The 13,545-nt window shown below is 37.0% G+C and overlaps 1 protein-coding gene across 1 annotated transcript in view; it reads left to right on the top strand.

The window, feature by feature from the left end:
- The first annotated feature begins 480 nt into the window (after positions 1–480).
- The window catches only part of LOC121367356, a 105,681-nt gene continuing 92,616 nt past the window's right edge, over positions 481–13,545 (top strand). The window contains exons 1-6 of the mRNA XM_041491520.1: positions 481–505; positions 3,288–3,389; positions 8,039–8,223; positions 10,336–10,464; positions 12,162–12,290; positions 12,875–13,007. Coding sequence (XP_041347454.1) covers positions 481–505; positions 3,288–3,389; positions 8,039–8,223; positions 10,336–10,464; positions 12,162–12,290; positions 12,875–13,007 — 703 coding nt within the window. The remainder of the gene's footprint in view (positions 506–3,287; positions 3,390–8,038; positions 8,224–10,335; positions 10,465–12,161; positions 12,291–12,874; positions 13,008–13,545) is intronic.

The raw sequence follows: 13,545 nt of genomic DNA, 5'->3' as shown, positions 1-13,545 counted from the left end.
TCGTACAGGACAAGATACTGGGTGGTGTATGTCATAAGCTTTGTCACACCAAGTTAAAACCTGACACTCAAAGCACGGAATACAATGTTTCATCACAAGTAGGAACCGAAAAGAAAGGATCATTTGTTTATCTATTTAACATAGTTTTGGCTATAACTATTTAGTGTCAACATTATTATGGTCATTTTGACAATTGGTCAAAAGTACTTACCTGAACTTGTCGACATGTTCTAGTGGTGTCGTTAAACAAAACAATATTTAAACCATATGAGATTACCTATAAAAAGGAACAAAAACAAAACAACAACAAACACAAAAGAAAAAACAACAATAACAACCACCAAAAACAACAACACAACCCCCTCCCAAAAATTATATTCGGAGTGCTTGACCTGTTTAAATGTAGGCTGCATTATTATCTGATGTGTGTAACATACAGCGTTTACTAAAGGTTCGTTCTTCCTGGTTGACATCTAGCAAATGGCGGCTGTACAGGTCGCTAAACGTACTTGCTTCGTTATTGTTTGGTTTTTGATTGGGTATTTTCCTGTAATACAAGGTAAATAGCTTATACTGCCACTCTTCTGCATGTATGTATTATATGTTCACTGAAGCTGTATTTAAAGATGATTTACACACTTTAATATTCTATTTAACATTATATTTGTGTTTAATATGTATCTAAATGATTGTGTGTCATAGATACAGTAACGCAATAATGAAAAATAGAAAGAAAGAAAGAAAAATAGAACGAGATAAAATACATGTACGTCTATATGCTTAAGGACCCCATAATGAAAGAAGAAACCACCCGCCGCCTCTCCGTGGACTACCGAGTGTTCATTTGAAGTCCATCAAGTTGTAGGATCGATCCCTCTCGTTGATCATATATCCATCAAGATAACATATTATAGGAGTGTACACAATAAAATTACTCAAACTAACTACCAATAATCACAGTATTAACCCTACAAAATAACAACCTGCCTCCAACGACTGGAACATCACAGGCCGTGTTGTGTGCTGTCCTGACTGTGGAAAAGTACATATCGAAATTAATTGCTACTAATGGAAGAATGTAACCGATTTCTTCTAAAGTTTGTGTTGTTTAACGACACCACTAATTTGATGCATGGTCTTACAGAGAAAAATCGCTATATGTTCCATTAGTAGCAAACTATTTTTTTATTTACACTATAACACAGGTAAGATAGCACCCACAACGGTATTTGATATACCAGTAGTGGAGTAATGACTAGAATGAGAAATAGCCCGATGGACCCACCGGCGGGGATCGACCCTAAACCGACCGCGCATCAAACAAGCGATTTATCACTGGCCTACGCCCCGTCCCCTGTTTTTTCTTCTGATAAAGTTGATGATACGATGCGCTAATATACTCAATAGTGATACACGAAAACAATATTAAAGGAACATTCCGGAGTTTGCTGCAGTTAAGATGTTTCCGACTAATAAAATATTTCTACGGCTAAACTTACATATTAAATATATATTCTTGTTTAGAATAAAAGTGTTTGTATATTCAATGTGTTTCTGTCCGCCTTAATATTTGTAAGAACTCCAAACTGGATTTTGTCTTTAAATCATTTCGTACGTACGAAAAAAACACCCCATATTTTAGGAATTAAAATAAAATTTAATCTAGTACACATATTAGAACGATCAGAAGCACGTTTAATATAGAGACACTAATATTTTATGCAGAAAAATATAGTTCATATGTAATTACAATCGTTAAAAAGTTTATGTTAGTGGATAACATTTTAAAACATGCAGCAAACTCAGGAATGACCCTTTAAGAAAACGTAAGTGTGTAATAGAAGGCGTAATATAAACGATGGCACGTAGTCATTGGTAAAGCGCTCGCTTGATGCGCGGTCAGTTTGAGATCGATCCCGGTCGGTGAGCCCATTTGGCTACTTCTTGTACCAGCCAGTGCACCAGGACTGGTATATCAAATGCCATGATACGTGCTATCATGTCTGTGGGATGGTGCATACAAATGATTCCTTGCTACTAATGGAAACAAAATGTAGCGGGTTTCCTTTGTAACACCGTATGTATAAATGACTAGTAGCCAACGATGAATAACTCAATGTGCTCCAGTGGTAACGTTAAACAAAACAAAACAAAAACGTTTAACTGTCATTAATATATTCAATATCATTAAACCTGCGCACGAATGTTGCCAAAAGAAGTTACGATACAGTCATCATGCTATGCAACCACGAATCGCTGTCAGATGCTTTGTCTAGATAGAAGAACGAATCGTTACGACAAGAGGCGTTACGACAAGAGGCGGGACGTAGCCCAATGGTAAAGCGTTCGCTTGATGTGTGGTCGGTCTGGGATCGATCCCCGTCGGTGGGCCCATTGGGCTATTTCTCGCTCCAGCCAGTGCACCACGAATGGTATATCAAAGGCCGTGATACGTGTTGTTCTGTCTGTGGGATGATGCATATAACAGAACCCTTGCTGCTAATCGAAATGAGTAGTCCATGAAGTGGCGACAGCGGGTTTCCTCGTTCAATATCTGTGTGGTCCTTAACCATATGTCCGACGCCATATAATCGTAAATAAAATGTGTTGAGTGCGTCGTTAAATAAACATTTCCTTTCGATAGGACAATATATGGTTCCAACTCAATTTCTGAACAGCGCCTGTACAGCCGCCAAAATACCTTTCTAAAACAGCCATAAATAAAGAGATGTGTAAATGTTCACGCCCATGTGCATAGACAGATATTTCAAACACAGAACTGCATGTATTTTAAAGCCAGAAACATAACATATGGTTGTATTATGTATGTGTTTACTTATTTACGTGTCTAGCTGTCTGTCGATGTTTCGTACATTCGTGGGAATGAATGAATGAATGTTTAACGACACCCCAGCGCGAAAAATGCGTCTGCTATTGGGTGCCAAACTCTTGGGAATGAATCACGGAATGCTATAGAACGTTTTTTAATATGATTTCAGAAGGGCACCTATAGTTCTTGCTAATTCGGTAATTGGATTGAAACACGTTAGGATATAGGCCCGAGGCTCGGATTACATCTGTTTTTACCCTACCGCCAGTGGTAGTTACGGAAAGAAAACTTAGAAAGTCGAGACGAATATATGCGTGAATTCACCTTCGTTTTAAATGCAATAGATAAGGGAAACAGCGCAGCTGATGTGTATAGTTACATGCTTGGTTTTATAAATATATACTTAATCATGTTTAGTTTTTTTGTTTTTTAGTTTGCCATTTTTCTTTTATTTCAGGAAGATATCAGTGTCATTGTGCTGAAGAATGTATAGGAAATATCGAAGAGTTCGAGTGTACCGCATGTGAAAATGGCTATTACGGACGTTACTGTCAAAATGGTAACTCATAGACTAAAATGTCCATATGTATTAATTTTGGTGGTTAAATGTGATTTTTGGGTGAATAACTTGGTTCTTATAAATCTCCCCCTGCGCGTGATGTAACCTCACCGTGGTGCAGGGGTGTAACATTCTCTTTGAGAATGGCCAATACAGCACAAATTGAACTTTAGAGTAAAAGTCAGTATCTACATGTATCTGTGATATTTGTATTTGTATTGTTGCACAGTTCTTTACACTGTTTTTATTTATATATTGAATTTTTCTGTTCATGTTGATCATCACCTTGTTTGTTTCCATTACCATAGTTTGACACCCAATAGCCGATGTATTTTTCGTGCTGGGGTGTCGTTAAACATTCATTCATTCATTCATTCTTATAAATCTCATCTGTTTGATCTTCTTTTTATGCCAGACTGATTATTTTAGTTTCTTCTCGCATGCCTGTCTTTTCTCCCACTATAATGATACTGAAACCTTACGTTACTATCTGTCATTTTAAATCAAAACCCTGATTCAGCTCTCGTCGATACTCTTCACTTTCCTTCTTTTATTATAGGCATTCGTGTTCATGACATCGTTAAATGTCCTTACCTTTTTATACCATATTGCTATTTTATTGTATTTCTTTGCATAGTCTTTCTTCATCGGGTGACCAAAACCCTTATATCAATAAAATGATATGTTGTTGTGTTTACCCACCCATTATAAAAATCCTTAGCTACTAGATTTAATTGAAGTATTTCAAATTATAACTTTTCTTTCTTTTCTTTGGTTTCTTGAATAAGTATATCATTGGTGCCATTCCCTCGAGAATAGCCTCATTTTGTAGTTTGGTAGTGACCTTGAATATACACTCTTCTCATGGGCGTACAGGGGGGGGGGGGGGGTTCGATGGGTTCGACCGAACCCCCCCCCCCCCCCCCCCGAAATCGCTTTTTTATAATTTACTATATCTGACATTGATATCTGACATTATTATATTTATTCAACATAGAAATATATGCCCAATATCTCTGCAATTCATTTTGGAACCCCCCCCCCCCCCCCTTTTCAAAACTCAAAATAGACATATATGCCCAATATCTCTGCAATCTATTTTGGAACCCCCCTTTTCAGAACTCAACATAGACATATATGCCCAATATCTCTGCAATCTATTTTGGAACCCCCTTTTCAAAATCCTATGTACGCCCATGCTTCTGTTATTTCACCCAAAACGTACTCATATTTTTCTTTTTGCGTTTCATTAACACGCTACTGTATAACAAATACGTATAAACAGAAAGAAGGAGACGTTTACTTCATCTGTACATCCATGATCATGCATTTGCAAGGATGGATACAACACAACATTGGTCAATATTAATGTGATTCTATAAATAAATATATTAATTGTAGGTTACTTTAACAGCAAATTGTGATGTCCATATTTCATATACAATTTGTGGCATCATATGTGAAATCAACATTGTGAAAAAACGTAAGAGAATCATATATTACAAGCCGTAGTGTATAGAAAATACACATAGTGTTGTGACAAAAGATACGTTTTGGCAGCCATTTTGATTTTGTGCCATTAACCTATATCAAACATCAAGATAGGTAACATACACCATCAGATTTGGATTCTACACACACAATGGCCATAGACACAACTCTGCTCCAAAACAATACCACAGTTCGCCCAGCTCTACTTATAGTATCACAAATTTACTACATATACACATTAAACGGAACACAGTTATTTATTTAGTAAAACTGGTTTATCGTAATCTCATAGAATAGCGGGTCAAACACGATCGCTGTGGGTACAATCGATCGCATAGTGAGACGGGGGCTGGGATCTTAAATTTGTGCTACGGATATTTGGAATAAAATGTAATGTAAAATATAAGCCCGGATAAAATCGAAAATGTAAAAAAGAGAAGGAGGAAAGGACCAAAGTATTTAGCATTATGGAAAAAAGGTTTTGACACACAATTTGAACGAAGGTCTAAACGTTCAAATTCCGATCTAAGTTTCCGAATGTATAGGGGTTAGGGTGACCACCTGGTAGGGACATGATGAATTGTATTCCGCTAACAACAACAACAACAACAACAAAAACTCACACAAACACACAAAAAAGACATCCACCAACACAGACAAACAATACGACAAAACAAACCCAAACAAACTAACCAAAATAAAACAAAAATCTTGAGTCGGTAGATGTTGAAGGTTTAATGTTGTTTGAGTCAGACTAGAGTATTGTCTAGATATCGTATTTAATATGCAGGTGTGGACGGGGTCTGCTTCAGAAATGGTACTAATGTAAACAAAAACAAAAAAAACAATTTTTTTTTTTTTTAAAGTCAAGAGAAGAGAAGTATGGGTCGATCCCACTTCTTTTTTCATCATAGTTTGAGGTGTTTATTCTCCCAGATGATCCTAGGACAAGCAGATATAGACATAGACTACAAACAAATAAAAGTCGTCGAATCAGTCCACTAAAATCCGTCCGAAATTTGGCGTCGATGTAAGAGGTCTTGCTGAAAAAGTGTGTTACATCTATCGAAATGAAAAGCGTCTGCGTGGCCAATAAACAGAATCCAATTCACACACATACAAGGAAGACACAGTCAATGGTATGGGGGCAATATACATACCCTACAGCAGCGAGCTCCAAACTGGAAATAACTATTAATTATAATGTAACACTTTCTGACAAGGTAAAGCGCAGCTGTGTTACAATAGCTTTCCTTTCCTACTGGACTGAACCAGGCAGCTTTTGCACGGTGCTAAATACATGTCTGGCCCTGTCGTCATTACTCATGTCTTACGATAAGTGGCGTCATACTTATTTCCTCAGTTAAAATTTAACGTTGGATCGTTGTTTTAAAACTATTTAAACAAATTAATCTTTTTAGCTTGATATTTACGATTAAGTTGTTAGCAATTATCATAAATGTTTTGGTCGTTGCATAATGTAGACTAAATTTGTTTCTGCATACGATAAAATACGTTCGTAGATGAAATGTTTATGCTTCGTTCTAGAATAAACAAATTGTAACTTACAAAATTAGTGTTTTGTTAATGTAATTAAATGGGCAATAACACTTGGTCTCCGTTGTGAGTTATAGGTAAAGTAATTCCAACTCTCGGGACGACATGCTATTATAATATTATATTATTATTTTATTAGTATTACATACATATGCATTTACGGATGTATGTATGTACGTATGTATGTATGTGTGTGTGTGTGTGTGTGTGTGTGTGTGTGTGTGTGTGGATGGGTGGATGGATGGATGGATGGATGCATGCATGCATGCATGCATATATACGATTTCATAAATTTTCAGAAAATGTGGCTCTGAACAGAACAGCTAATCAGTCTACATCTTGTCCTGGATATGAAGGTGAAGCGTGGCTGGCTGTGGATGGTGATAATCGTACAGATTTTATTAACCGACCTCCTTTTCACTGCACATGCGCAACAGCCGAACCACGATTCTGGGAAGTTGACTTGGGTAGAACGTACCCGCTTCAAACAATTAAAATATACCAAAGGAGATCATGTATGTAACATAGGCAGATTACTAACAACATATATGCATCGTGAACGAAATGATATCAGTAGGAATTAATACAGACCAATAACTGCATTAGTTTCCAATTTGTGTTTTCATTTTGGCGTGAAAAATCAGAAAATAATAATGTTGAAAATGGTTATAATTGTGATGATGTTGGTGGGGGAGGTGGTGGTATACTACTACTACTACTGCTGCTGCTACTACTACTACTACTACTAATACTACTACTACTACTACTACTACTATTACTACTGCTACTACTACTACTACTACTACTACTTCGTCCGCTACTGCTACTACTACTACCACTACTACTACCACCACGACAACGACTAATAGTACTACTACTACTACTACTACTACTACTAATAATAATAATAATAATACTAATAATAATAATAATGTGATGTTTTTAGGGTTTTTTAATTGTTTATTTCTGTGTTCTTTACTCCCTTTTTCTATGAAATTATACCTTTCAATTTACATTTATGGTTGATTGGTTTATCTTGACACCTATTGCATTTTACCTTAGTGAGTGCTCCGCAAGGCTCAATGGGTATGTGGAACTCACTTGCACCGACCAGTGATCCATAACTGGTTCAACAAAGGTCATGGTGTGTGTTATTCTGCCTGCGGGAAGTGCAAATAAAATATTATTTGCTGTTTATGTGGCGACAGCGGGTTTCCTCTAAAACACAGTGTCAGAATGACCATATGTTTGACGTCCAATAGCCGATGATAAGATAAAACAATCAATGTGCTGTGGTGGCGTCGTTAAATAAAACAAGCTTTACTTTACTATTGCATTTTATTAATATGTGTTGTTTTGCACTACACTCAGTACAATTGTTAATATAAAAATAGTTCAAATATGACCAATGGTATTTACCACTGATTATTGACAATAAATATGTATGGTCAATACTCGAATAATAGCTAATGTAATTTTGCAAACACATTTATATACAACGTAACGTATTATAAGTATATTGTTTTAAGTTCTTCTAAAACCTGCTAATCATCTTGAATGATATACTCTACGTTAAATATAATGTCAGCTGTCTATTTCAGTTCACAAGAGACTAACAGGATTTCATATTGAAGTTGATAATGTTACGTGCTATCAATGGACCAATGCATCGTCTCCTCCAACTATATTCCAAGTGAACTGTATCCAACAAGGTCGACGTATTACCGTCAGCTTACCTCCTGGCCGTGATTACAATAACGGAGTTCTTACTTTGTGTGAAATTCAAGTATTTGGTAAATAAACTTAAGTTGTATTTTTTTATGCAGAATTATACAAATAATTAATAGTTTCCCTTTTATCATGACTCACTACTATTGCACCTTAATGTCGTTGACGTTATCATTGTGATAGTAGAACCATAATCGTGGTACTGAATGGCACCGAGTAGAATGTATAGGTGTTGTGTGTGACAAACTGGTGTTCTTCCAATGCCATTTTTGTACATTTTTGTACATTTTAAAAAGTAAAAATAAATAAATAAAGACTGATATATTATCGTTTACTTTATGCGTTTATTATTTAAACATGTATACTATTAGGATACTTGTTTTTCATTTCAAATGGTCTGAATTATATAATGAATATTCTTAGTTTTCGTTTGGCTTATTATTATGCATTGAGTTTTCTGGTATGGTGAAGACTGTGACAAGACGTGTAACTGTAGATATGAGACGGAAGTGTGTGCCAAGAAGACAGGACGATGTACAGCTTGCCCAGATGGGTGGACTGGTACAGCATTTGATAGTAAGACGATTTATATGAAAAACAATATATTCGGTCATGATATACAAGCCGTTTTATTATCTGCGACGATGTACATAGCGTTCCCACGTCCATTATATATTTGAATAAATATATCATAAGCAACACTACCTCACTGGCTGATATCTTGAATTTATGAACAATGTATGACATCACATGGACACCACATTACTACATTGTAAGCCTAAATATATTAATTTAGTGTTATAATACGCAATGAAATTACCAAAAATATACTGGTATGCATTTGTTGTATTAAGAAACGATTTAGTGAATCAGTGATTACATGAACGTAATTAACACTGTTTGACATTCACGAAATCATTTCTGTCATAATATCACTGCAACATACATGTATCTGTCTATCTTCGGCTGCCTGTCCCGCTGCCCTACTGTCTGCCTGTTTAGCTATCTGTCTTTATTTGTAGTCATCAATATTTTAATATATTTTCGTCGCTGTATATATTTTAACCCCCCCCCCCCCCCCCCCCCCCCCCCATACTTTTCTATACGTCTCTATCTATGTCTGATTTTCAGTCTGTACCACGTACATGTTTTCGGATTTCTTTTCACAATACATCAATATACGGATCAGAAATTTTGTGTAAAAGTTTACCATTTAGAGCTACACATAATGTTTGACCTTCATGATAATTTACCTATTTTTGACAGTTATGGCCAGATCATTTTAATTTATTTCAACTTGTTTTCGTGTTTATAGTCAATTAAGGTTCAAACACTGTCCTGGGCACATACCGTAGCTAGTTGGGTTGACTGCCCAGGGCAGTGGGTTAGTGGTTACTGAGAAAGAGGATGGTTGTAGATGTCTTACACCTACCCACTGAGTCTTTCAAACTCGCTTAGGATGGGAAAAGGTACCGTCTGCGAACCCATTACCTACCAGCATTATGACCGATGGCGTAACCACGACACCACCTAGTCCGGTTACCGTATCATTTAATTTCGATTTATTTCGTGCTTATATCCATGTACGGTTCAAGTACGCTGCCCTGGGCACACACACACACACACGCACACACACACACACATCAGCTATCTGCGCTGTTTGTCAGTGGGTTAGTTGTTAATTGTTAGTGGTTAGTGAGAGAAATGAGGGTGTAGTGGCCACACCTGCCCATTGAGTCGCTCTGGCTGTGAGCCGGTACCGGGCTGCGAACCCTGTACCTACCAGCCCATGTCTCATGGCTTATCCACGACGTCACCGAGGCCAGTTTGGCTGATCAAATTTGACTTCCATGCAAATGTATTCATGGACCATAACTCTACCAAAATGTGATTTTGTCATGTTTATCGGAGTTATGGCCCTTGAACCGGTAGGAGAAATTTATTGTTTAAACCATATTCTTATAATGTTTTTGTTTCATTTCTTTTTCAACAGATATACGCACTTGAACTAGACTGCATATGACTTCGTTCTGCTATTGAATAGTTTTCCAATAATAACTTTAGTATTTTATGAAATGCAGCATTCGAACATAGGATGCACACACACACGCTAGCACTTGAGCAATCGTAGGTAATATGGAATTACACTGTTTTTCACTTTATTTTACAGCATGCAGTTGTGGATATTGGGGTACATCTTGTGAGAGGTGTGGCTATTGTCAGACGGGAAATACGTGCAATCAAACCACAGGCCACTGTCAAACTTGCCAAACTGGATATGAACCGCCATTATGTATGGGTAGGTATTATGTTCTTGTATGTGTAGCGTGGACTCGAAGTGTAGGCATCTACAGTTATTCATTTTAATAAATGATGGACACGTTATGTCAACGAAAAATCACGTCATATGTTTTGTTTTTTTTTTGTTGCATTGTTGACGTGTTTAAGTTTAGGTAGGTTATGTTGCATGCACAATATTAAATCTCTTTTGTTTTCAATGTTAACAAGACATACGTATATTGATATAACATAATACAAATTAATAGCACATAGCCAAAGCGAAATGAAAACATTCAGTATTTACAGGATGTGATTTAAACATGATATATTTTGTATGTGCGAGTGTGTGCCATATGCTATGGGGTTGCTCTCTTTATACTGATCAATAAGTCGATTTTGGTTTAGCAAAAAAAAAAAAAAAAAAAAAAAAAAATTGCACACGACACCATTAAAGACCATTGTAAATCAAGCATTGGCCTTTGGATATCAAACAGTTGATAAATATAGCGCACACTGTTGTGAGGATTCCATCCATCCACCCCACCCCAACACTACACACACACACACACACACACACACACACACACACACACACACACGGGCGCGCACACAAAGCGATATATATATATATATATATATATATATATATATATATACATATAGAGAGAGATATATAGAGAGAGAGAGAGAGAGAGAGAGAGAGAGAGAGAGAGAGAGAGAGAGAGGGAGGGAGGGGGGAGAGAGAGAGAGGGAGGGAGGGAGGGAGGGAGGGAGGGAGAGAGAGGGGAGGGAGAGAGGAGAGAGGAGAGGGATAGAGAGAGAGAGAGAGAGGGAGAGAGAGGAGCTCTGAGAGGACGAGAGAGAGAGAGAGAGAGAGAGAGGAGAGGAGAAGGGACTCTTTGAGAGAGAGAGAGAGAGAGAGAGAGAGAGAGAGAGACATGTATCTGTATTCATGTATATCTGCCTATCCGACTGTCTCTATATCTGCTTTTACGTATGTTTATTTGTTTCCAGTTATCTATTATTATTATTATTATTATTGCAGTTTAATATAGCTATTATATTTGACATTTTAATGTGCTTTTCTTTCAAGGATTTCATCATAACAAAGCCTCTTCTGAGCTAGACTTATATTGCATTTGTCATTGTATAGTACGTGTTGTATTCGTATCATCTATATTTTCGTTGTAGTGCATTTTACATTCCGACCCCTAAAATACGTTTTGGGGCGGAACGTAGGCCAGTGGTAAAGTTCCCACTTGATGCGAGATCAGTCTGGGGTCGATCCTCGCCACTCAGCCCATTGGAGTTTTGTTCTGTTGTCCGTTTCATCCACAACACCACCACTGTTCTATCAAACGATATGTGCTATGTGCTATCCAGCATGTGGGATGCTGTATATAAAAATGCCTTAGTACTAATGAACAGAACTGTAGCGGGTTTCCTCTATATGACTGTATTAAAACCACCAGATGTTTGACATCCAACAGCCGAAGATTAATAATTTCAATGTACTGCAGTTGTGTCGTCAAACAAAAGAAACGTGTTTTGATTTTTTTAAACTAGACTTTACATGACAGTATTCCGTGTGAAATATACTTACTAAAGTAATGTTAGTTGTATTATAAAATGCATCACTGCAGGATAGAATACACGCCAAAGAACAAAACCTGCAAAATCGTGTGTAATACTAGCATTTGGTTGACTGTTTTCCAGCATGCAGTACTGGATATTGGGGTACATCGTGTGAGAAGTGTGGCTATTGCCAGCCTGGAAATACGTGTAATCAAACGACAGGACATTGTCAGAATTGTCAAATTGAATATGAGCCACCATTGTGTACGGGTAGGTGTTATGTTCTTGTATATGCAATAGAGACGCAAGTTCGTCATCTCACTAGCAGATGGAAAAGTTCTATCAATGAAAAATGACAGGATAGTTATATGTTTTTCATTTCTTTACGTTATATTACAAAAAAAGCTGCCTACATAGCTTATGTTGTATGCACAACATTGAAGCGCATAACTTTAGCCCCCCCCCCCCCCCCCCCCCCCCACACACACACACACACCTCGTCTTACCGATTCTTCTGTATGCCAGTATGTCTGCATGTTGTTATTCTGTCCCACATATATGTTTTCGGATTTGGTTTCACAATACCTCAGTATATTGATCTGACAATTTGTGTAAATGTTTATTATTTAGACCTACATATGACGTTTGGCCGGCATGATAATGTACCTATTTTTGACAGTTTTGGCCAGATAATTTTATTTCATTTCAACTTATTTTTGTACTTTTTGTAATTCAATTAAGGTTCAGGCAAGCTGCCTTGGGAACATACCTCAGCTATCTGGGCTGTCTGACCAGGACAGTGTTTTTTTCATATTAAAATCCTAAATTTGACTCCTAATCTATTGTATTTTTAGCTTGCAGTGAAGGCTGGTGGGGTGCATCTTGTGAGAAGTGTGGCCAGTGTGAGCCTGGAGATATCTGCGATAAAACTTCCGGACATTGTCAGCAGTGTAAAACAGGATGGGCGTTACCACGATGCACAAGTTGGTATTCTCAGGATTCTGGTGGACCTGATAAAATTAATCTATGCGCACATAGTGCAGAATTAATCATTGCAATTATACTCTCAATTTATGTTCTTGACATAATACCATTGTAAAAAGTCAGCTATCCGAATCTCACGAATTTTGCATCAATATATTGTATCATTATATTTGAAAATCAGCGTGTTTCAGAGAAGATTTAAATACCGATACTCGTATTAAAAAGTAATGCGTTTTAATCTATTCATTTACTTGAAATATTGAGCTTTTGGAAGAAACGCATTATCTCTATGCGAGAAATGAATACACGGTTCCTGGCGGTACAGTTCATAACACATCAATTTAAACATAACAGTCTAGAGCAGCCGACAACTGGAATCTAGTTTGTTATCGTGTCATCAACCTTTGATGATGTTATGTTTATATTGGTAGGTTCAGTGCTTTAATAACATAAGCAACTACCAGAGGAGTACAACATTATTTGTTTAGCCGCCAAATTGCACGTGAATTTTGTATCACTATGCACCATAATGGTTTAGGCA

This window comes from Gigantopelta aegis, chromosome 1 (genome assembly GCF_016097555.1).
Source record: "Gigantopelta aegis isolate Gae_Host chromosome 1, Gae_host_genome, whole genome shotgun sequence".
NCBI classification, from domain to species: domain Eukaryota; kingdom Metazoa; phylum Mollusca; class Gastropoda; order Neomphalida; family Peltospiridae; genus Gigantopelta; species Gigantopelta aegis.
Note: the sequence above shows the minus strand (reverse complement) of the source record. Positions and strands in the feature narration are given on the sequence as shown.